Below are 24,275 nucleotides of genomic sequence, written 5' to 3' on the forward strand. Positions count from 1 at the left end.
GAAAACAATAACAAAATTGTTGCTCTAATAATATGATTAAATAACCAGCTTAATATTTTGTGATAACTTTTGTGATATTAAATCCTGGGACACAGAAAGGTAAAAGCTACCCCAAGGCAATTTTCTACTCACCATATTCACTGCCACATAGCCCTAAAAAATACTATTCTTCCTATCAATAAAGTCACAAATAAAAAGTTTTAATCAGAATTAGTTCTTAAAAATCTGTTTCTACTTATACTCTGATATGGAAAAGAAAATGTTCAATTTCCTTGCACAGTTCTGGAAATCTGATTTTCAAGGAAGCTTTAAGTGGTCAGCATTATTCAGCGTAGAATTTATCGCATGTCAGTGTGTGTTACATGATTAAGCCATTCAGCTGCTGACAGGAAGGCTACGTAGTACTGCACACGAAACCAGTAAGATCTGGAGTCCATGCTGGGCTTGGCCACTCTCTAGCTGCACAGACCTTGGATCTGTCATCAGTAAACAGGAAATACCACTTTGTATTTTATAAAGCTCTGTTTAAGGCTCAAATGAACTAATAAGTGTCAGATACCTTAATTTTATAAAATCTTATAGATTAATGTAGATTGTGCTTCAATATAAAAGGGCAGAATGGCCTTTTTTGTCAAATACAATTCTTAGTCCTATTATTGAAATCTGATTGTTGAAGTCTGAGCTACGCTGTGCATTTAAATTGAATAGAACACAGTAGCAGTCACCCTTCCACTCCTCCTAAACTAGCCCCATTTGTATATCACTCTTTGAGTCTTCAAAGAAAATAAAAATTCCACACTACTCCCAAGCAGTTATCCATCTAGTCTTTGATCTCCACTTCTCTCCTGTTCAAGTAAAAGCCATCTCAGAAATAGATCTGTTTTCATCAATAAAACGGTATTCATAAGTTTGGTTTTTTGCTTGTTTTTAAGCAAACTTGATTAACCTAGGATTTTTATTTTGAATGCCCAGTGACCTCTTTAAGACTGATAATTGTAAATAAACATATCAAATCTTGAAGCTACATTTTACAGAAAAATCACTTTAAGGACAGTTTCAATCTCCCTGTGGCAGGTTTAACCAAAACTGATTGTGGGAACAGTCTTCCTCAAATTTTAAGTATGAGCATTTCTATTTCTATTACTTTCTAATCTTTATTTTAATTATAACAAGTAAGCATAATACCTAAATAAAATTTTAAGAACCAGGCCAATTTAAGAAATACTATTTTATGAGAAAAATGTAATTTAATAACAATTCATAACAGAGTTAGTGTAGCCTTTGTTTTCCAGTACCCTTCATCAAAGACTTTGTTTTCTTTTCTCTGAGCCAGAATTCTCTCCTCCTGAAATCTAGTCACGGGCAGTATATCTAATTCTAGGCTACTACACAGATGTATTTGCTTTTATTAATCCATAATGATAGCTTTTATGTGAAAAATAGAAGGGATTCCAAATAAGTGTGCTAAAGTTGTTTAGTTAAGTGGCATTAAACAAATACAATTTTACTCCCTTAGTTAAGATCTAAAATTCCTCTTTATTATCAGAAGGATAAGTACGCAACTCATAAGGGCATAAATTTATTCATAATTTTGTCCTTGGTCTTCATGATTTTTCCAGTCTCAATTGTTCCACATGTGTCTATATTCTTGCACCATGGAACTACTTAACAGTTCTATGCTAGATTAGATTATCAGTACCACTGATTGTTTTTAATTCTGAGAGAAGCCCACCTGTCCCAATGAATTGGAACTAATCATACAGCCCCATTTTATAATAGGAGAAATGTGTTACCATACACTAAAATTATACCCAAGATCATTATATGCAATAACTTATGACTAAAGAGATGTACATATGTTCTTCATAGTCCTACTAATGCAGTTATAAAAGTGAGGAGAACTCTGACTGAAAGAGACAAATGAACCATTTCCCATCAGAGGCGATGTTAGTCAGCAAGTATTCTTGAAGCAGAAAGCAATGTCTTTTGTTACCATTTTAGTAAGCCAAAGTAGAACTTATGCTAGAAATTAGCTTTTTAAGATCATATATTACCCATCTGCTCCACAGGCATTTGGCAGGTAATATATGGAATTTGGGGAATTTACTAATTTTAACACAATAAGTATTAATTCTAAGGCTCATGATGACTCTCTTGTACTTGGGAGTAATAAATAGCTCACAAATTGAAGGCTAATTCTGAAAACACTTATGTAGCAATGAGACTTGTCTCATTCCAAAGTCCCCATAAACATTAGTTGTGAAAATGTATGCACACATACTAGTGGTTTTCATTTGAGGTTTTCACATTATAAAAACTGATACATTTGGGCAAAGTTCTAGACTACTCTTAAAACCGTAAGAAAATCAAGATAATTGCCACTGAGCTATTTCCTGGATTTAGGTTTATGTAGAATGTAAAATGCATCAGTTCATTAAGGTCATCTATCTTGTGCTATGGATTTGGTGCAATGTTATTTCACATTGTATAGCTATTCGCAGTCATTTTTTCCCCCTCTTACCTTTGAACTTCCCTAGATTTTGTTTATTCTATCAAGAAGTTGCAGTATTTGGATTCAAATATCTAAATAACTAGAAATACAACATTCTTTTAGCACAAGACCACAGAAATGAGGACTCAGGAATCCCTTGTGCATTTCCAGCACATAACCTCATCAATCACATTATTAAAAGATTCCAGTTTTGTATATGATTAGATGAAATTAACCTCAATTGAAATTCCACTAAAACAGAGCTGTCAGCCAAACCATTTGAGGTTATGACACAGAATGAATCATTTCTGTCACTATCAGTAAAATTAAGCATTTTTATATCAATCTACATTTTGAAATAATAAAAGTAGAAATAAATTTGAAGATTAAAAGCAGATATGTTAAGAATTTGAAATACAGGTTTTAAAAAACAAAGGTTTATTGAAATGTATCAAATCTCAACTGAAATCTAACCTAATGCTATCTGAAATTCTGACAAATTTCTTGGCAGTTGTAGGGTTTCTTTTTAGCAAATATTGCTTTTTCATCTTTATTTCCTAGCATCTAGAACAGTGCTTGAAACATGATTATTCTCCATAAATATCTGCTAAGTTGAGTTATTAGAATATGTTTAACACATAAAAGTATTTACAAGTATATACACTTCATTGCCAGAAATAAAATACCAAACTTCATAGAAAATTAAGGTACAAATATATAGAAATATGCTCCGAAATTTTTGTCTAGAGAGAAAATGTTCTTTCTAAAATCAAAAATACATAAAATTTGTGCCTTGGTCAGCTTAATTGTGTCACATCGACATTTAATCATGCCTACATTTAAAACATACAAGCAAGCAAGCAAAAAGAAAGAGATCAAAGTTTGGCTATGAGTATAAACATAAAAATTACATGAAACAAACCTGATATTCATACACTGCCATACACAGTTATTTGACAAGAAAATTCAAAGAAAGGACTCATTAGTAATTTAGAATTTTATATTTGCATTTCTATACCTCTTGCAGTAAGTATACTTGGTTCAACCTAACTTTACAAAGCACATTCAGTGCTACAAAATTTCCATAGAAAAAAATCCCATTCACTTTCTAGAGTAATTTCATAAATTATTTCATATAAATACGTAATTCACCAAAGGATGTGGAATGTTTTCAATGCTTAAAAACGCAGCATCTCTTTTTAGTATTTTTAGTATCTAGCAGCCATTGTAATGTCAATTTTTTCCTATTATTTAAGTTATCAACTAAATTTTCTAAAGTTATTTTTAAAAGAGTTACTGCATATTGTCTCAACCAATTACTGTACAATAATCACGTATTACTGGTACATGATTAAGGTCCACTGCAATAAAAATAAAACATTATTTTTGTTTAATAGAGTGGTAATCTGTAAAATCCAACGACAATAATTAATATCAACTATTTTCATATTTTATCATCCAAAAAAATTACTGCATCTCTCAAACCAGTGCAATTATGCACATATGATTCTTAACTATATTCTATAACATAAAAATCTGAGAATCCCTTTAAAAGTGTACATAACATAACCTGATCATTTTACTATATTTCCTTTATGTTCTGTATTTTAACATCAGTTTTGAAAATAATAATAATCGGTGTTTCAGGGAACTGCCAAAGTGTTTTCTTTATTGTGACATGTCATACTGAAAATGCTTATTACTCATCCATTCATCAAAAACTCTAAAACCCAAAGAAATTGATCCAAAACCCTTTTTTGATTCTGTGCACCCTAATATATCAGTTACATTCCCATCTCAGTAGGAAGCCAGATCATATTAACAATTCCAACTATCTAATATAAAAATAAATTCTAAAACGCAAATTGATCCAGAGCAGTAATAACAGGAAATTGCACTTTGGCTAATATCATTAAATTTTTTTTTTTTTAATGAGCTTGTGTTCAAAAACTATCAAGGGACTACTAAGCCGAAATTTTTACTTAAAATTTAACTAAGAGAGGCAATAAGGGCCCCTGAAAGTATTGGTGGTGCAATATATACTAAAATATTACTTATACAGAAAATGAGCTTATTTGATCTTGTCCATACAATAACTTATTAAATGATAAGAGGGAGAGATCAAACAGACCATGAAAAGACTGTCTCCTACATGCCACTCTTGCTGAAAAGAGCAGCTTTCCCCTCTCAATTACAAACCAAATTTGCTAATTAATTAGCTTCCCACCTCAATGGGCAGAAATAACGGGATTACCCTAACAGGAGTGTACGTGTGTGTGCATGTGTGTATTTGACGTACCATTAGTAGTAAAAGTAAATGCACTCCTCCAGATTTAACACATAAGGAAGGATATTAAAAGATGGAACGTTTAAAGAAATAAGGAAGTTAACTGAGGAAGGATTAAGAAAATGAATCAGCTAAGTGTAATATTTTCAATTACATTTAGTTTAACCAACCTGAAAGTCTATAAATATAACAATAGTAAAATAAGAGACCTTGTGACTGTTCCACAAAAATTCTTTTCTTATTTTCTTTCTCAATTAGGAGTGTCTTCTATTCACCGTTCACTGCAGGCTTTCAGCTCCCAGCAGCAAATGGAAAGGCAGAGCATGGCAATGGGCCTTTTGAAACTGAAAGAAAAGACTGTCACTCCTCACCTACCAGCTATTTCCCTTTTGTATACAAACATACTATTTGAAGTAATTCATTTAGCTTTTTCTAAAGGCACCTTGTGTAACCTTGCAAGTGGTGATATGTAATGTGGCAGGCTATTATCAGAGAGCTACAATATTTTACCTCAGCCCAATAAAGAGCAGCATTATTCTAAAGTTCATTCATACAGAAACACTGCAGGGAGGTACTCTCCAACTGGCTCATGATTATCCATTTGTTGTTTGAGGGGGCAGGAGGAGGTTGGGTAGACAAACAATCTTCCTCCTTACTTAGTTGACTCCTTTTCCACTCACAAAAGACTCTCAAATATTCTGTCTGTCCTACACAGTCAAAAAGGGATTAAAACTAGTCTTACATTATAGCACCCTATGCATCGCAGTGTCTGCGCTTGACTACTTTCCTCACCTTTTCGGCTTCGGTGCACATCTGCCCACCTTCCAACAGCCAAAGCCTATATATTTCTGGCCTGAGGGCTCACAGGATGTCAGAGCCTGCTCTTTTGTCCCTTAATGACAAGCATGAAATATCAGGGATAAATGCCCCCTAGGAGCTGCTCTCGACCTATGGCTGATGAAATTTGGTGTAAACACCCTAGCTCCTTCACCCTTCAACCTGTATATATTTTATACTGGCTTTCAAAATTTTCCAGTGTGATTAAGCACCAGTTGCTTATAGCAGTAACTTGCTTGAAAACAAACCTTTCATTGTCTGCCTTTCCTTTCCTTCAGGTCTAGCTTCCCCATTTCCTGAAATCACGTCCAAAATAAATGACATTTCAAGTCATATGTCTCAAGGTCTACCTCTGTAGAAAATGGTAACACACTATCCACCTCTTCCTGAATAAGTATGGGCCTAACTTCAGCCAAAATGAATAGAGGGCAAATCTGAGATACACATTTACCCTATCAAGTCAGCAAGAATGAAGATGTCAACTAGAGAATAACTGTATTCTTTGTCCTTCTTCCTTCCATCTCTTAGGATTAGTGGAATTTGAGAAGGAAAGTTTTAAGTAATGGTGTACATTATATATAGGTGCTTTTAATTTATACATAATTATAATTAGACTTACACACATTCAAACAAAGAAAAATGTCTACTTCTTAGAGATTAATGAAGCTTCTCTGACATTTTAGTTAGTTTTGGTACTGGTAATTAGTGGTAGTGCAAGTAAGTTTCTACACTCAAGTCCTTATCTAAATGTTTGCTTTTAGGGGAACCAAAACTAAAACATTATAAGAAATTGCTATTATCCTAGAACCAGTTCTGGTTTTCTCTTAGTCAAAGTTCTTTTGGTTACAAATAATATAAAACAATCGGAGCTATCTTTAATAACAATCAGAAAAGTACATACCCTGGAAAAATTCTGGGGTTTCTCACGAGATCAAGGTCAGCTTGGCCCCTTGGATGACTTTCTTGGAAGGCCACAGGAAGCCAAGGAAATTCTCTCTGATCTGTGACTTGGTCTGTACATCTGTTTTGTTCTATCTAAAGATTAGGCCTACACTCCAGAGTTTACATTTCCTCTATATTAGGAATCAGCTCAAACTGGTTGGCTTCCTCTCAAGTTTAATGCCAAATCCTCATCAAAGAGAGTCTGGTGGCCACTCTGATCCATGTGGCTACAGCCAGGTGAACAGGGTCCACAGTACAAGTGCCCAAAGAAGAAGGTTAGAGTTCTAAAGAAGTCGAAACAAACAGAGAATCCCCTAAAAAAATTGATATGCAATGTATCAGCTGTTTGGGACTAGAAAGTGAACTGCAACTGAGAAAGTTGTACTTATTTTTCATTTCTAACTGGGATGGACAAAATGAGCTACTAATGATAAACATTATATACACCAGAGACTTTACTCTCTCTTGTTCCCCACATGTGGATTTTAAAGTGACTACTATTGTAAAAGTTTGATACATATATAAAAATACACTTTCTTCCAAGGATTTAAATCTCTCTATCAACTACTGTTTAATATAAAATCATGCGTCCTAAAATTTTGTTCTTAGATAAATTTCAAAGTAGTTTTTCCTTCATAGCAACTTCAGGAATTATTATCCAATACTACGAAACTGCAAAAACATAAGATAAAATGGATATTCAAAAGTCATCTAATCAAAACTTCCATTTCTAAGAAAGTATCAATACATAGCTTTTGAAGAAAACAAAATATTTTTCCTTTTGTCATAACTTTCTGTAGAAAGTTCTAAATACTGTCATGAGAACACATTCCAATACTTGACAATTCTATATCACTTGCTGTCATTTAAATCCATTTTTCTTCCTGTCCTAAATTCAAACAACCCTACTTCTCAATCCCATAATATAAGTTCATTTTCCTTCAGGAGTAGTAGCCTTCCTGTTTGTACAAACACAATTCTCTGAGAATTACCTTGTCAGATGCCAGCACTGATGTATTCTGTCAGTCTGAATGATTGTTAAATCTACTTTTTGATCATTAGTGTTGACATGATGAGTAAATACGTGTTTACTAAATGATAGTGGTTTGCTACCTGTGCTTTAGGGGTAAGCATAAAGTCACCAGTTTCTCACTTATGCCTTTGGGCAATTTCAAAAACTTTATGTCACATTCCAAGGTGACAGTAATGCTAGCAGTTAATGTGCCAATGAAGGTCAAGAGATAAAGATGTGCTATCACTGTGGACACAGATGCAGGTCACGGTTGTTACCTTAGAAGCATATCTTCTTACTGAGGTTGGGGATGCCAATTCTGTTTCTGTACAATACATTTTTTTCTTACAAAAATAGAAAAAGCATGTAGCTTATTATCTAAAATTACATGATCTTTTTTAATGGGAATGTTTAATGTGTGTAGTATTTCCTGCTATTTTTTGATACTAGAACATATTTTGCTACTCAGGACAGTGCTATGCTCAGGTTTGACTAGACATGACTACTGCTATCGCAGCAAATACTTTATTTCTTTGTTGGTAGAAAGCTATACTTATCAGGTTCAGTGAACACCAAGGCCTCTAAGATAGCTACTGTTCTTCTTACTTATAATAGTAGAATGCATTCACATACCCCACAAAAGTTCTGTTCTAAATTCAGAAGAAATGGCAAAAATTTCATATAGTTATGTATGTTTAAAGTACAGTATAAAGCATGTTATGCTTAATAATTCCAAGGTAGTCAGTGTTTTCTTTAGTACTGAAACAGACATGTGCGAGGTCAATATTGGAAGATAGCTCACATATCCCTAAACACTATCATCTTTATTTTGCTACATTTTACATACTTAAGCATATACCTTTATTTTGTTTACACTATATCTTTGAACACTTTAAATATCGCATTGTGAAAAGAAAAATCTTTCCAACAAATGATACTAAAAAAACTGGATACTCAAATCTTAAAAACAACAACAACAAAGAACTTTGATCCTGTCTTAACACCATATACAGATGGTGACACCATATACTAGATGGGACATAACCCTATACTTAAAATCTAAAACCATAAAGACTCTAGAAGAAGACATTGAGAATACTTTTGTAACCTTGAGATAGGCAAAGATTTCTTAGAGAAGATACAAACAGCACTAAGTAAAAAGAAAAAATGATAAATTAAACTTCAGCAAAATAACTTCTGATCTTTAAAAGACACATTATAAAATTAAAGGCTGATCCATATATTGGGGGAAAATATTTGCAATACATATACTTTAAAAGGATGCAAATCCAGAAAATTTAAATAACTTCTACAATAATAAAAGACCAACAGTCCAATTAAAAATTTGTCAACATTCTAAGTAATCATTTCAAACAGAAACATACATATAGATGCATATATACAGCCCAAAATCTCAACCTCATTAATTATTAAGGAAATGCTAATTAAAACCACAATAATTGCCACTTCAAACCACTAGAATAGCTGTGTCAAAAAGATCGAGAACTTCAAACGTTGGCAAGGAAGTGCAACAACCAGAATTTTCACATATCATTGGTGAGAGAGTGACATAGTATAACCATTTTAGAAAAATGTTTGGCAATCCTATATAATATAAAGTTAATCATGTATATGCTCTAAGACCCAGCTACACCACTCCATGTAAAGAAAATATATGTCCACAAAATTCCTGTACGTGAACATTCATAACAGCTTATCCATAATAAGCTAACACTGAAATTAGTCCATATGTCCATCCACAAGAGACTGGATAAACAAACTGTGGCATATTTATACAATGGAATGCTTCTCAGCAATAAAAATAAACTATTGATACATACAACAACATGCATGACTGTCAAAGATATGTTGAACTTAAGGGAAAAAAAGTACATACTGCAGTACTCCATTATATAAAGTTGAAAACCAGTCAAAATGTTCTCTGATGATAGAAGTAAGAATAGTAATTACTAAAGGAAATAGGGGTTATGGAAAGGGGGTAGGAGAGAAGTCTCTGGACTGATGGAAATGTTCTCTATCTTGCCAAAGGCATTGCTTATATAATATTTTACAATTATCAAAATACATCAAATTTTATACCTAGAGGCTGCATCTCACTCTTCATAACTTTGTTAAAGTTAGAAATACAGACAAAGAAGAGTAGATAAAGAAAAGAATACTGCATGTCCTCACTCATAAGTGGGAGCTAAAATAATAAACAAATAGAAAAAGAAAGAAAGATACAACAATCACAATAATTTGTTGAGCGTTCAAAAAGAGAGAACAGAACAGAAGCCACCAGAGATGGAAAAGAGGTAATGAGAGGGGGCTAGCGAGAAATTGGTAGAGGGCCACAAAAAAATGACTACATTGTGTAATGTTTAATATACTAATTATTCTGATTTAAGCATCACGTATCACACACAGGTATTGATATTCAATGATGTATCCCACAGATATGTACAATCAATTATGTTTCAATAAAAAAAAATAAGAAGAAAGAAAAAGTATAAAAAAGAAAAAGAAAAAATCTTTATTCATTTCCACACATACACTTGCACAGTATTCATGAGATGATTGGTTGATCTATGAGATAGTAGGTAACAGCCTGTTTCATAGATGAGGAAATGAAGGTTCAAAGAGATTTACAAATTTACCCACAGTCACAAAGCAACCAGGTAACAAAGCTGGGATTCAAACACTAGTATTTTGACTTTACCTACCATGTTCTTTCTACTATAACAGTAGCTTTCAAACACTTTTGACCAAATTCCACAGTAAGAAATGCATATTACATAATGACCTAGTATATCTACAAACGAATTCTATACATACATACATACACACAAACTATGATAATTGTTTCATAATGTTTGACCTTAAATATCTATATATATTTGAAATGATACATAAACACATCCTTTCGCTTAGGTCCAACATAGTCATTACTTCCTCCAGAACTGAAACAGCCCTATGTTGAGGATTATGTTGAAGGATAATACATATATCTTTTCACACTATCATTTCAGTCAGTAAGGAGAAAAACTCATACTAGAAGAAGCTTTAAAGACCTAAACACGTATCAGATTCAGGTATCTCATCTCATGATCACTGCAGATGATAGCTTCACCAACCAGAATGCAGGCAGTAAATTTTTATACTGAGTATAGAATCACAAATCCAAGGAGGAAAGTATCAAGACTATGGCAGTGGTCAGCAAAGCTGTGCCAACAAGTCAATAAGAACTGTCAAAAGAAAATGTAGGTTTGGTACAGGAAAGTCAGAATTCCAAGGACAGTCCTAGAATAAGAGTAGGGACTAATTTTACTATTTTATGATATTATATGGGATTTCATAGAAGGATGTTCCTTATTACACTGAGAAAGTTAGCAAGGTGGAAAGCAGAGTGGATGGAGAAGAGGTATGGAGCTGTGTTATAAATTAAAGTGTACAAAAGAAACAATAATATTCCACTGTCACTGTCTTAATTTAGAATTTATAATATCCCCAGTTCCCAGAAGAGGAAAAAGAAGCATACAGAGGTTTAAGTAATTCAGTCAAAATAATAATATAGGACAAAAACTGTAACCTAGGAGTCCAGCTACAACATCTGTTCTTTCAACCATTACTCAAATACCTTTCTCATTCTACTGTCTATTTCTATAGGTAAAACCACACAAAATTGCTATTTCTGTAGGTTAAAATGATTAAATATTCTCAATTTCATACAGATCGACATATTTATTACTCCTAGCGCTCCTACCCTATGAAGTAGAAGTTCACTCTGAGGTTCTTAGGAGAGTTCTCCAACCTCATTCTCTCATGGCCTCACTTCCTATTCACTCCTTAACCTGCAGAAAAATGGGATTTTCTCCAACCTCTCTTTCAGTCTGTTCTTTGTTGCCAAATCCAGTAGAGGTTTGTAGTCCTTGTCTTACTTGATCTATATGCAACATTTGAAAATATTAACCATATCCTTCATTCTTAAAATACCCTATTTATAGAGCAGTGTTCTTCAAATAACCCTGTTACTGAACTTACTTGATGTTTCCTTCCTACATTCTAGGAAACTCCTTTTAGTCAACTTTGCAGTCTACTTTTCTTCTGTCTTTCCCTTAAACGCTGATGTTCCTCGGGGTTTTACCCTAAGCCTCCTCCCTATTGCACTTCACATGCTTTCCCGGGGTGATCTCGTCTGCTCCTAGGGTCAGTTATCACCTAGATGCTGATGAAACTTAAACCATCACCGGCAGCTCAGATCTTTCTTTCTCCAGACTTCTCCCAACTGCATTTTTTACTTCAACACTCTACAGGCTCTTCAATGTGTATCCCAACTGAACTCAACCCTCAATGTGTATCAACTAACCTCTTTTTAATTAATATCTCAGTAGCTGACGCCACCATTAAACCAATTACCAAGGAGAAACATATATAGCAACCTTGACCACACTTTATTTTTCATCCTCTCTATCCAATCCTATCCTCTACATTTTACTTGTCGATTTTTATTAGATCTATCCACTTTTCCCTGTCCGCACTTTCATTATTTGAATTGGGGTTACCATAACTTCTCTCTTGGATTGCTGCCCTCGCTACTTGATGGCCTGCCCATGTCTTGTATCTATCCAATCCAACTACCAACAATGCAGGCACATAATGCTTTAAAAGAAACTCTAATATCATGTTTGATCCCTTGGAGAGCCTTTCAATGATTTAACCATTGCTTTTAGCATAAAGTCCAAATTTCTTAATGTGGTTTATAAGTATGTGTGATAAGCCTCTACTATTCTGTTTAGACTCATTTTTCTTGATTCTTCCTTTTTTACTATATCTCTAAGCATGCTTAACTTCTACCTGTTTGAATAAATATTATTTCTTGTCAGGTTTTGGCAATGTTGTCAGCTATATATGTGTATAATTCTCTCCAGATTATAGCTCCTTCTTCACTGAATCCTGGCCATATTCTACTTATTTGTTAGTGAGCCCCTTCGTATTGAAGCTTTCTATGATCTCTGTCAACTTCTTTAGATGCCCTACCCTGGACTGCTAAAGCATCATCTACTTCCTTTATCATTGTACTTAAATTATTTAATTGTCTGTATCTCCCGCCTCCTCCTCAACCTAAATGTAAGTTTCAGATAGCAATGAAAAGCACAGCTAAGTAAGAACCAACTGGACCATGTCTGCATTTTCTCCTTGATTCTCTGTCTAGTATATACTTAGCATGCGCACACACATACAATAAATACTACATCTACGTGTATGTATATACATATATGTACATGCATATATATGTGTATGTATATATATATATATGCATGTACATATGTATTCTACTTGTTTTACTCAAAGGAAACCATTTGGTTTATTCCAACTCATTCCAAATACTTATCATTTCATCAAATTCCATTAAATCATTTTTAATTATCATAATGTTTTATTATACCAGATTTTCCTTATATAGTATGACATAATTTCCAATCTTTCACTAATTTCAGAATATTAGCTTAATGCATAGCCATCTATCATCCTGAAGTCCACTCCAAAGCAATATCATATAATAAAATGCCATCTGCCTCAGCATAACAAACGTTCTTTCATCTTCACACATTCCTTAAAGGCCTCTTTTTCTACCAGGTCTTGGATGGGTAAAAAGGCAGCTTCTATTTCTTGCCTTCCAGAAAAAGAAACTTAGATGGTCTGGAGACATGAATGATTCTTAATCCAATTGTACACTTAACTTAAATTTCCCCACTTATACCATTTACATGCCTAAACATATCATAATAAATGTATTCTATTACTTACTCATTCATCTACCATTTGAATTTTATAGCTTTCTTTTACACAATGAATGCATTGCTGCATGTAAATCAAGTTTCTAAAAATCGAATTCCTTGAATTTCCTGAAGAAAACTATTTGAAAGCAAATAAATTCCGCAGTAACATATTTAACCCTTCTAAAAGTTTCTCAAAGCAAGAGTTTGGTATTCCCTTAAACAAGTAATGTTCTTCAATATTGCTTAGTATTTCAATGTCTAATGCCTGCTTTTTGATACTTACACACTAATATTACACATTTACCGATCTTCTGATTTATCTCTTTTAAAAAACCCTAATTGATTATGCTACCTTCTATTCTGCTTCTTTATCTTTTCCCGTAAAATGGGGGACAATATTACCTGCCCTTCAGGATATAATGTAAGGACATGAACCAGAGTGTATGTTTAATAAAAGCAGCTATTACTTTAATCATTCTTTTCTTCTTCTCAAAATTAAACAAATTTCTTCTCCTTCAGCCTCTGTACTGTGTTTCCACCACAAAGGCTCCCTCTCCTGAGCTGCAGTCAGGGCCCATCATTATCTAACATACAATTCTATGAACCTACTAAAAATATCTACACTCTAGAGAAAACACACTTATTCTGCTATTCTATAAGAAGAGTAAAATCTAATCTTTAATGTTTTAAAGGAAATGGGCATCAATTGCACCATTTCTGATAACAGTACAATAACACTAGCCAATCTGTTTCAAACTTATTAAATCCTAAAACCTCAGAACCTACAGATAACATTTAAATCAAGCCATGTTGTCAAGTTATCTGTTTGACCAAATGTGAAATCTTCTCACTTCCAAATGATAATAAAACCCATACTGCCTCAAGACACAAGAAAGAACCTATATTTCGTTTCCAGAAGAATTCAGCAAATGTAAGCAGTTCTCTAAAAAACATGGAAAGGAAAATGTCAGTAAATCACACAAAGTTCTTTATCCCTTTTCTGAATCAAAAAGAGAGTCTGAAAAGTTCCCCTGTGCCCTGTCGCCACATCACTAAACTCTGTAGGAAACAACAGTCAGTGTAAGACATTCATAAAATGTAGGCTGTCTCAATGATCCTTAACCCAATTCTGTACTTAGATAAATTCCCCAATTTATAAATTTACTTGACTTTTACAATATTGTATAATAATTCATCCAATATGTACATCCAGGAACTTGTTTCAGAAGTTATATTAAGTGAAACAAGTCAGGCACAGAAAGAGAAATACCACATGTTCTCACTTATTGGTGGGAGCTAAAAATTAATATATAAATCACACACACACACACACACACAGACACACACACACACACACAAACCGGGGGGGGGGGGGAGAAGATATAACAACCACAATTATTTGAAGTTGATACGACAAGCAAACAGAAAGGACATTGTTGGGGGGTAGGGGGGGAGGGAGAAGGGAGGGAGGTTTTGGTGATGGGGAGCAATAATCAGCCACAATGTATATCGACAAAATAAAATTAAAAAAAAAAAAGAAGAAGAAGAAGTTAACGGCAGTAATGTTGCTCTTCCAGAAAAACTTTGCCTTACTTCAAAGCCTTCCAAAGGATGCAGTCTTGAGTAATTGTTAAACACGGCATCTGGGTGAAAAAGCATGGGTGTCGGCTCTCCAATTTATTTGCAGTATGACCTGAGATTAACTTCTCTAAGCCTTAATTCCTAAAGCTAATGCTCATAACCATCTCGTAGAATTGGTAGGTGGATTAATTGTGGCAATGCAGGCAAAGTATCTGGTACAGTGCCTGGCAAAAAGTAAACTCACAGTAAATGTTAACAGCAATGATGATGATCATGATAATGACAATAAATCTCTAAATACCATGACCAACAAGAGTTAGAACCTCTTCTAAATTCCTATGATATGATCAGTCTCTAAAATTCATGTAAAACCTAGCAGACCTTTCCATTATATATATATATATATATATATATATATATATAATCCCCAGCAGATTATAAACCTCCTAACTAAACATCTGATACCTCCTCATAAATTAATAGCACGTATTACAGACAGGTGTTACTATCGGGCATGTGTGATTGCATGGTCAAATGCAGTACAGCCCTAACCCAAAAGATTCATCACCCAAACTATAGTTAAACTATAAGTACATCACCTAAAACTTTTATCGCTCATGTGTTCTTGAATGTTTATCATCTCTCTCTATTTCAAAATATTTTTGGAAGTAGTGTTCATGAGGCAAAGGTAAGCAATGGTAGATGTGCTAAAAATGACTTCTTTCCTTTCCTCCCCCACTACAGGATGCTTGGCAATGACTTATCAAGTATTTGACAAATAAAAGATACAATCATGACAGAACTCTCCACTTGAGAAAATGAGTAAGTCATATAACATGGATATTTGTTAACATTAACTTCGAAGATCAGCTATTAACCAGTATTTTATCTTAAAAAAAATTTCAGATTATACTTATTTTATTGGAATTCACCATTTCGTGAGAAAAAGGACCATATTTCAATTTGTGAATATATTAAATCTTACATTCCTTTATAGCTTTAAAAGAAAAACTGGTATCAAAATACAATTCCAGTTAAGATACATTTCTTAAATACAGGCAAAAATAAAAAAGAGATTAAATCAAATGTTCAAACATATACATAAGGAAAGCTGATGATACCACACAGTTATTTCCAAGGGCTCCCAGTTCCAAAAACTACCTCTAAACCTCACTTCCTTCATTTCTACAGTTGCTATGGGAACAAAGAGCTTCACTCTGGACTGCGTACTTAAGAAGAAACTGAGAATAATGATCAATTTTGTACCCATTCTCAGGCAATGTGCCACAAAAAAACTTGAAATAAGATATAAAGAGAAAAAATATTGTGCCCGTTATCCAGATGGATGTATCCTGGTCATGCTCATTCTTATAAAACTAGTTAATGAAATATTAATGTATAAGGCCTAACATACATTCATAAGAAAAATTTGTACAGAAATAAATTACAACATACTAATGAAAGGGGACTGGACATTTTATACAAAATAAACACAAGTAGACTTTCTGGAAGGTGGAAAGAAGAAGACAGACTGACTGGGTACCACAAGACCCATGAATAACAGGTCAGTGGTTCCCTTAGATTTTCTTGTGCCTCACATATGCCAGACTGAGTGCTGAAAAGTTGTCAATACAGAAACACTAATAGAAGCAGATGAAAACAAAAACAAAACAAAACAAAACAAAACGCCTCAAAAAAACGTCTGTTCTCAAGCCAAAATATTAGAAAAAGGGCAACTTAGCAAAACAGAAAACTTTTAGATGACAAATATCCTTTTCCAGCCAAACAACACACACAAAAAATGTGGCTCATCCCTGTCAAGACGGTTAAGCAGAGAGCCCAGACTTCCAACTTCACCCAGCTTCCCAGGCACCCTTTCCCCCTCTGGGTGGTACTAGAGAACACTGAGTGGGGAAGTGGGACGTCATTTCCACCCAGCAGTGAAGAGGCCTTCTGCAGTGTCAGTGGAGGCCAAATGGAGATCTTGAAATTCACCCTCTTCAGCAATAACAACGCACCCTTCTCTTTCCAAGCCAGTGTGGCATGAGAAGAGGCCTCGTTCTTAATGGAACTTTCACCATTACCCAACAGGAATGAGGCCTCCCTGCTCCTCTTGGAGTCAGTATAGGCCACAAAAGGAGGAATAACTTGGTTCTCCTCTGTCACCCAGCCAGAGTGGTATCAGCAGATGCCTACTGAGGAGCCTGGATTTTCACCTCCACCCGGAAGGGTGCCCCCTCTCCCTTTGCTGACAATGCCAGAGAAGGTCTGCTAACAGAGAATGTTTAAATAATACCCAGAGTGTCATAATACCAGAAATGTCCAGGACACCATTGAAAATCACATGTCATGTATAAAAACCAAGGAAAATCTCAACATGAATGAGAAAAGACAACAGATGCCAACACCAAGATGATACACACACTGGAATTATGTGATAAGGATTTTAAAGCAGCCATCACAAAAATGCTTCCACAGGTCATCAGGAGCATGCCGAAAAGAAATGAAAAAATAGAGTCTTAGCAAAGTAATAGAAGGTATAAAGAAGAACTAAATGGAAAGTATAGAACTAAAAAAATACAGTAACTGAAATTTTAAAAATTTCAGTGGGATAGGCACAGCAGCAGCAGTGAGCGGGAAGAGGAAAGAATCAACTTAGAAAAAGAACAGAAATTACCCAATCAAAAAAACAAAGAAACAAATGGACAGATTCTCAGGGACTGTCAGAGCACATCAGGGCTTCTCTGTACTATCTTTGCAACATTCTGCAAATGTATAAATATTTCAAAATAAAAAGATTTAAAAAAAAAGAATGGAGACCTTCAAAGTGGTCCCTTGTGGTTTTGAATTGAGCAAAGATAGAATATGACTGAATTAAACAATCACAGAAATCTTGGAATTTTATTTCTGGAGATACCTTCTCAACACATAGTAGGAGAAAGGAAAGATATGAGGTCAGTATTATTCACTTAATAAACATTTATTAAATCATTCTATACATGAGAATTAAGGCAGGCATTAAGGATTCAGAGACAAAAGTCACAGTTCTGCCCCTCGAACTTAGAGACAGAGACAGACAAGGTAAAGCGGAATTGCATGTTGCAATGTTGTAGTAGTGGAAAGGTCAAGAAGAAAACCAGAAGTTCCCTTAATCCACAATGAATAGGATGAGGAAGCCATTATGAAAGGCTTCTTAGAAGAAGGGGCAACCAGACTCAGTTTTACTGAATAAGTAGAAATTATAATCACAGTGAGAAGCTAGGGAAAAGCATTTGGCAGGAAGGTCCTTTCAGGCATCTACCTAGTGCTGCTGTATGCCAGGCACTGTGATAAGCACTGCCAATACAAGGATGAATAAGACTTAGCTGTGCTCTTCAAAGGGCTCACACTCTAGTGAGAGAGACAGGCATAACCTGCTAATTTAAAATGATGTTAGTATAAACAGTCATCTAGAGTTGCTCATTATGGTAACATGGAAAAAGTAAACATTCCAGCTTTATATGAACAGGTAGGGGTGCAGGCATGAGGTGTAGAGAGTGAACTACAAGTAGTCTTCTGGTATATCTGAGATAAATTAAGCAGAAAATATCAAGGGATGAATCTAGAGAGTCTAAAGAGGTAGGTATGTTGTAAGAATGTCAAGCAGTATGGACTATACCCTGCAGGCAATAGAAATTAGTAAGAAGTGTGACATGGTCAGACTTCAATTTTGAATGAATCACTCTGACAGCATTGTGTGCGCTGGGGTGGGGAGGGAAGGGATCGAGGATGGTGAAGGAAAGAAACAGTCACAGAAAGAAGTAAAACCAGTATAGTGCTTAGAGGCCACGAGAGAAAGAAAGAAATGGGGAAAAGATCCCATTGGAAGGAGCAGCCAAGAGACCTGATGAGAGGTCAGAAAAGTTTTCTTAGATTTGGCAAATAAAAGATGTTTCTGTCATCAGGGTCATGGGTTTCAAGACAGTGATGAGGACAGAGGCCAGACTAAAGAGTTTTTAAGAGGTAAGTTGAGAAAGTGAGACAGCTATTACAGACTAATATTATCAGAAACTTGAAGGAAATGAGGGAGGATGTCAACAGAGATTACTTTCATTACTTTTGGTAAGTGAAACAATTTTCCTCTTTATTTCAAGTTACTTAGATTGGATCATGTTGACAGGCTGCTACAGAGAAATAGTAGATAGAGAAGAAGCTGGAGACACAGAAGAAGGGATATATCTATAGAACCAGTACAGAGAAGATGAAGAGCATTAGGATCAAGGATATGGGTGGCCAAGTCAACCTTGAACACAAAAGGAACATTTGATCTTCTGGGACTGGAAGACAGTGAGGACGGGTATAGAAAGTTTTAAGAGGCAGGAGGTTGAGGAACACCAGAAGAGATATAGTCATTCCCCTCAATAAAAGACATGGTGAAATCACCTGCTGAGAGTGAAGGATATGTGGGTTTAAGAGGAAGTCTCAGGAGGTCTTTGAAAGATATAGGATCAAGCTCATGGTAAAGACTGACAAGTGACCATTGACTAAGGGAACATGATATTTTAAAAACTCTCAAGGAATAATTTTCTATAATATAATTTATTTCATAGTTTGGTTTATGAGTTAAAATTTAACTCAGCAGTGATTCAAAGAATAAGGCAGTGCTTATTTTCCTTATTTTCTTACAAGGCTAGCTTCAGACTGAACTCAAATGTATAAAGATATTACATTGTTAAGGAAAATCTTAAAAGCATTTTTTACATTTGTATAATTTCTGCTTATATTTTTATTATATTTATATAAAGTACTGATTATATTATTATAAGCAGAATTTTTTTAATCCTAAAAGAACCCTGTCTGATAGGTACTACTTTCCCTGTGTTACAGACGAAGAAACTGAGTATCAAAAAAGAAAAAGAAAATGATATACCCTACATTTCATAGTAGGTATAAGTGCCAATACTCAATCCAAAGTTATTTGCTTGCTGAAGTAGAATTTTTTCACTATGTCACAAATTTGTTTTAATTGTAGATCAAAAATAACTTGAATTTAATTTTTTTGCCAGTGTATCTTTTTAAAAGAAACATAAATAAGAATCTACCAAATCTATTGGGAGAAAAAAGAAATACATTAATCAAAAGAAAAGTCTCTTTAAAGAGTCATATAAACACTATTTTTTATCAGAAGCTGGTTTTAGACATTATATAAATTACTTTCCTTAACTTAAAAACCTATCAAGCTTCATGTGAATCTAAATGTAGTTAAATCACTACAAATTATCATTTGTGTTGAATATTAGTCCCTATTTTTCTCATTTTTATGAGTTTCTCTACATCTGCAAAAAATGAAGGCCAATCCTAGATGGCAGGCCAATCTTTTCACCAAAATTTGAAATAGTACATTTGAACTACTGTAATATTTGACAATATTTGACTTCACCATATGATGAGTCAACCAAAACAGTGATGAATCTAGAAATGTTTGTGAAGAATTCAAGCTAGGAAGTCTTGCTCCAAACACTCTCAATTGGATGAGAATTTATTAATACTCCTAAAAGTATGCAATTACCATCACTGAATTTATAAATTTGAGCAGATCTGTGTCTGTGAGCAAATAGCCATACTCGACTGCAAAAAAGAATATTTCTATGTACATACATTTTTGGCCAGAAGTCTTGATAATAGTTCAATAGAATTAAGAACATAAATCTGTCTCCAGTGCTCAAAATAATGTAATGTATATGCCTCAAATTACATTAAGGTGCAATAAATGTATTATTAATCATTAAACTAGGAAGAATAAAAAAAGTTTCAAAAATGTGAAACCATTGATTTCTGTGTCCTGAATACACAAACATCACTCCTTTGCATCAGCAGTAGTCTGAGACTTAATTAGAATTGTAAATAAAAATACAGATGATCTAGTCCAACTCTTTAATTTGAAAGACTAGGAAACTAGGTCCCAGAAAGAGAACTTACCAAGATTTAGTTTAGGTAAAGGTGGAATTAAAACCAAGGTATCCGGATTCACAATTTATTGCACTTCCCAGAAGTAGCATAGATATAAATAACCTCATGTAATTTCATCTGGCAAGCAAATTCAGACGCTGAGTAGAACTTTAAGGATCATGCTGAGTTTGCTGTTTTATCATATCCAAGAGCACCTTGCATAACAAATGGATAACTAAACAACATTATAATCACAAGAGTAAAATTATTTTAATTAATCAAACATATTCTAAATACTCCTCAACCTGTTATTATTCAAGATCTGTTCTAAGTAACAATCAAATACATAAAATGCCTGGGCTTTCAGTAGCTTTCTCATAATTATTCCCACTGAAAGCACACAGCAGAAACAAGTGAAATTAAACAAACTACAGTACGACAAAATAACAAAATAACCAAGCTTGTATTTTTAACCCCACAGCCTTCAATTCTAAGTAAAGTGGTAGCAATTGAGCACTGATTTGCATCAATCCCCAATCAAAAAGCAAAATAAATCATTGTAAAAGTTCATTGGTTTATATCACTGCCCATATATACATATATATATATATATACACACACACACATATATGTTAGCTTCCAGAAAATCATTCTGAAGAACTGAATCGTCTGGATCATTTTTATTACTCACTCAGGCTTGACATTGTCTGCACAGTGCTGACTGAAATGTACTTCAGTGTGCACCTACTTTCCAAATGAACATCTATGTCAGTTTATTTATAGCCACTGCCTTCAGTCAGTGCATGCATTTCTAGGTATGAGAATTAAAATCATTTCAACAATACTCAACTATAGAGATCTGAAACAGAACCTGGAAATCTTGGCAAATGGCCATTGAAAAAGTAATGAACGATCTATTATGTAAAATGTACCTTAAGATTTACTGAGATTCCAAAGAAACCTCACCTCATACTCTTTAATAAAAGGACATAAGAAGAGTCTGAGGCACAATTAAAGTAATTTAAACACTATGCATCTTTCTGCATAACTCTTTATGTACTCTAAGATTATTATCACCTCCTCCATTATTTTTGCCTCATTATAATTTCTCTGAAATTTGGGCAAGCTCTTTGTTTCTTACTTAGATGCTTTTCACTCTGTTTAGGAGCTTTTCCTCCTTATTCTTTACAAAAGCAGGACATGCTTCCCCCTGCTGGGAAAAAATTAAATTACAAGGTATATCATAATGTGATCCTAAGTTTCAAGAAATCAAGTTCCTGGGAAAGATAAAATGTTAAGAAATCAGGTGCATAGCTTTCTTTGGCTGTTTTGCCAGCTACAGAAATACATAAGGACTCTATTGAGTTTCTCATATTCATTCCTTTAATTTGGCAGTTTTCAAGTACAATAAATCATATTAATGACTGATGAATTAATCATTGAGCTAGGTGTCCCAAAGAGAACTCCAATTAACAGGATAGAGAAAATGATCAATCCATAACTTTTTTGTACATTAAAGGCATTACCAACTAAACGAAGGCACTTCTGTAAAATATATTGAAGCAAACTATTCGAGAAGGCTTAATTGCATTTCTAATCATTTTGAACAATCTTAAGCATTTATTAACTCAGTATTTTCCAATATCCCTATTATTTTTATTCAGTTGTCTTTTTTAGCAAAGTAGATGCAATAATTTAATATTTTAGTTGACTTTACTCTTGCACTTAATTTCTTTTTTCCTTTTAGTAACCAGAAAAGTAGTAAGTATAATTGCATTTTACCTCCTCAATTACTCTACAAAACCAGCATTTTCCTTTTCCTAATTGTTTAGCATGCAAATATGGAAGAGCCACCTTATACTTTACTGTTATTTCTTTTATAAATAACAGTCCATTAACAAAATATTAAAATAAATCTAATGCCTACTTGAATCATATATGGAAGAGCAGCATTTTTCCTTCCATTTATAACTAAGTCTCAAACAATTTTTTTTGTTTGTCTTGATGCTAAAGGTCTTGGGTAGAAGAAGTTGTCACTTTTAGTTTTGCTGTGCATAAGTCCGTAACAACCCAAGCTACAAAACTGCATTGTAGCCAATTTGATGATAAAGCAATTCATTATTAATGAACCATTCATCCAAAAAATCTGCAGTTGTTTTTAAAAAGCTCGTGTAAATTACCGTGTGTGTCTTTAGTAGTCAGAGGACATTATTTCAACATAAGTGGAATAATTTGGTTAATATTTTTTTATACACAAGTTTGTGTGTGTCTTTTTTTAAAAAACAACCTTTCAAAGCAAAGAAAAGATAAGACATATATGTTACTCTGGGAATAGAATCTCCTCTAACATTACAGGTACACAAAAGAAAATGCACACTTGGTTAAACAGTTGATCAATTATGGAGTGTTCCCAGGGACCAATATCTCGCAGAGTACCCAATCATCACACTTCAAATAAATCTGTAAGCACTTTAGTTTCTGCTTACCACATTCACATACGTACAGAACATGCATAATTTAATCTAGGTTAATATTAAGACTTTCCACAGGAAAGACTATGATTAAAGGGTATCAACATCACTTCCCAAATGCAGCAAACGAACAAACAAACAAAAAATACTGATCTGTAGCTGAGAAGCTCTAGGAACACTAGATTGATCACGATTTACTTCTCAACTGATTTCCCTTCTCTCTGCGAAGTGAAAATCTCTCTGTAGATCGCGTTATACTTTATGGTGTCTTTTAGGCTTTCTCTATTAATGATCCGAACAGGTCACATCACCACTGCCATTAGATCTCGTAGCTTTGGTGTTCCCCAATTAAGACGTGGAGGAGAAGAAGCACTGCTGCCCGCCCTACGAACTGGCTCTGTCCGCTCAAGCTCTGAAGCAAGCATCTTCAGGGGACAGTTTCTGCGAAGGCGGAGACAGGCGTCCCTCCCCAACTTCACTACCCCAATCAAGCCGCGGGCGACATGAGCAGCCCGGGATTTTTACCCTTCGGTGGGGCAAGTCCTACCTTCCGCCAAAAGGCGCGATGCATGCACAAAAGATGGATCCAGGCTATCTTTCTCTGCCATCAGCTCAGGCAAATATTTCTCTTCTTCCATAGCGCGGACTTCGGACCGTCCCCGGGCGAAGCGCGAGGTTCCGCTCGCTCGGACGCAGGGTTGCCGGGCAGCGCCTTGCTCCGGTGCTGCTCCGCCTCCGCCGCGGCGAGGGGATCTCCGCGCGCCCTCACTGGCCCATGCACCGAGCGCCTGCCACTCCCGCCGTCTGGCTGCGCGGCCCCAGCCCACACCTGCCGGTGCCTTCCGTCGTCCCTCGCTCGCGCCGAGCTCCGGCTCACACCAGCGGCCTTAACTGGAAAGGCGGGAACAGGACTTGGCCCACCTCCGCCAACCACTCATTGGTGGTT

At 34.8% G+C, this 24,275-nt stretch overlaps 1 protein-coding gene across 1 annotated transcript in view; it reads right to left on the reverse strand.

Annotated features, from left to right (window-relative positions):
* Positions 1-23,967, reverse strand: part of KHDRBS2 (KH RNA binding domain containing, signal transduction associated 2) — a 556,728-nt gene extending 532,761 nt beyond the window's left edge. Inside the window, exon 1 of the mRNA XM_063097985.1 lies at positions 23,877-23,967. Within this exon, the coding sequence (XP_062954055.1) occupies positions 23,877-23,967 (91 nt within the window). The remainder of the gene's footprint in view (positions 1-23,876) is intronic.
* Positions 23,968-24,275: the final 308 nt, after the last annotated feature.

Source organism: Cynocephalus volans, chromosome 5, assembly GCF_027409185.1.
Source record: "Cynocephalus volans isolate mCynVol1 chromosome 5, mCynVol1.pri, whole genome shotgun sequence".
Classification (NCBI taxonomy): Eukaryota; Metazoa; Chordata; class Mammalia; order Dermoptera; family Cynocephalidae; genus Cynocephalus; species Cynocephalus volans.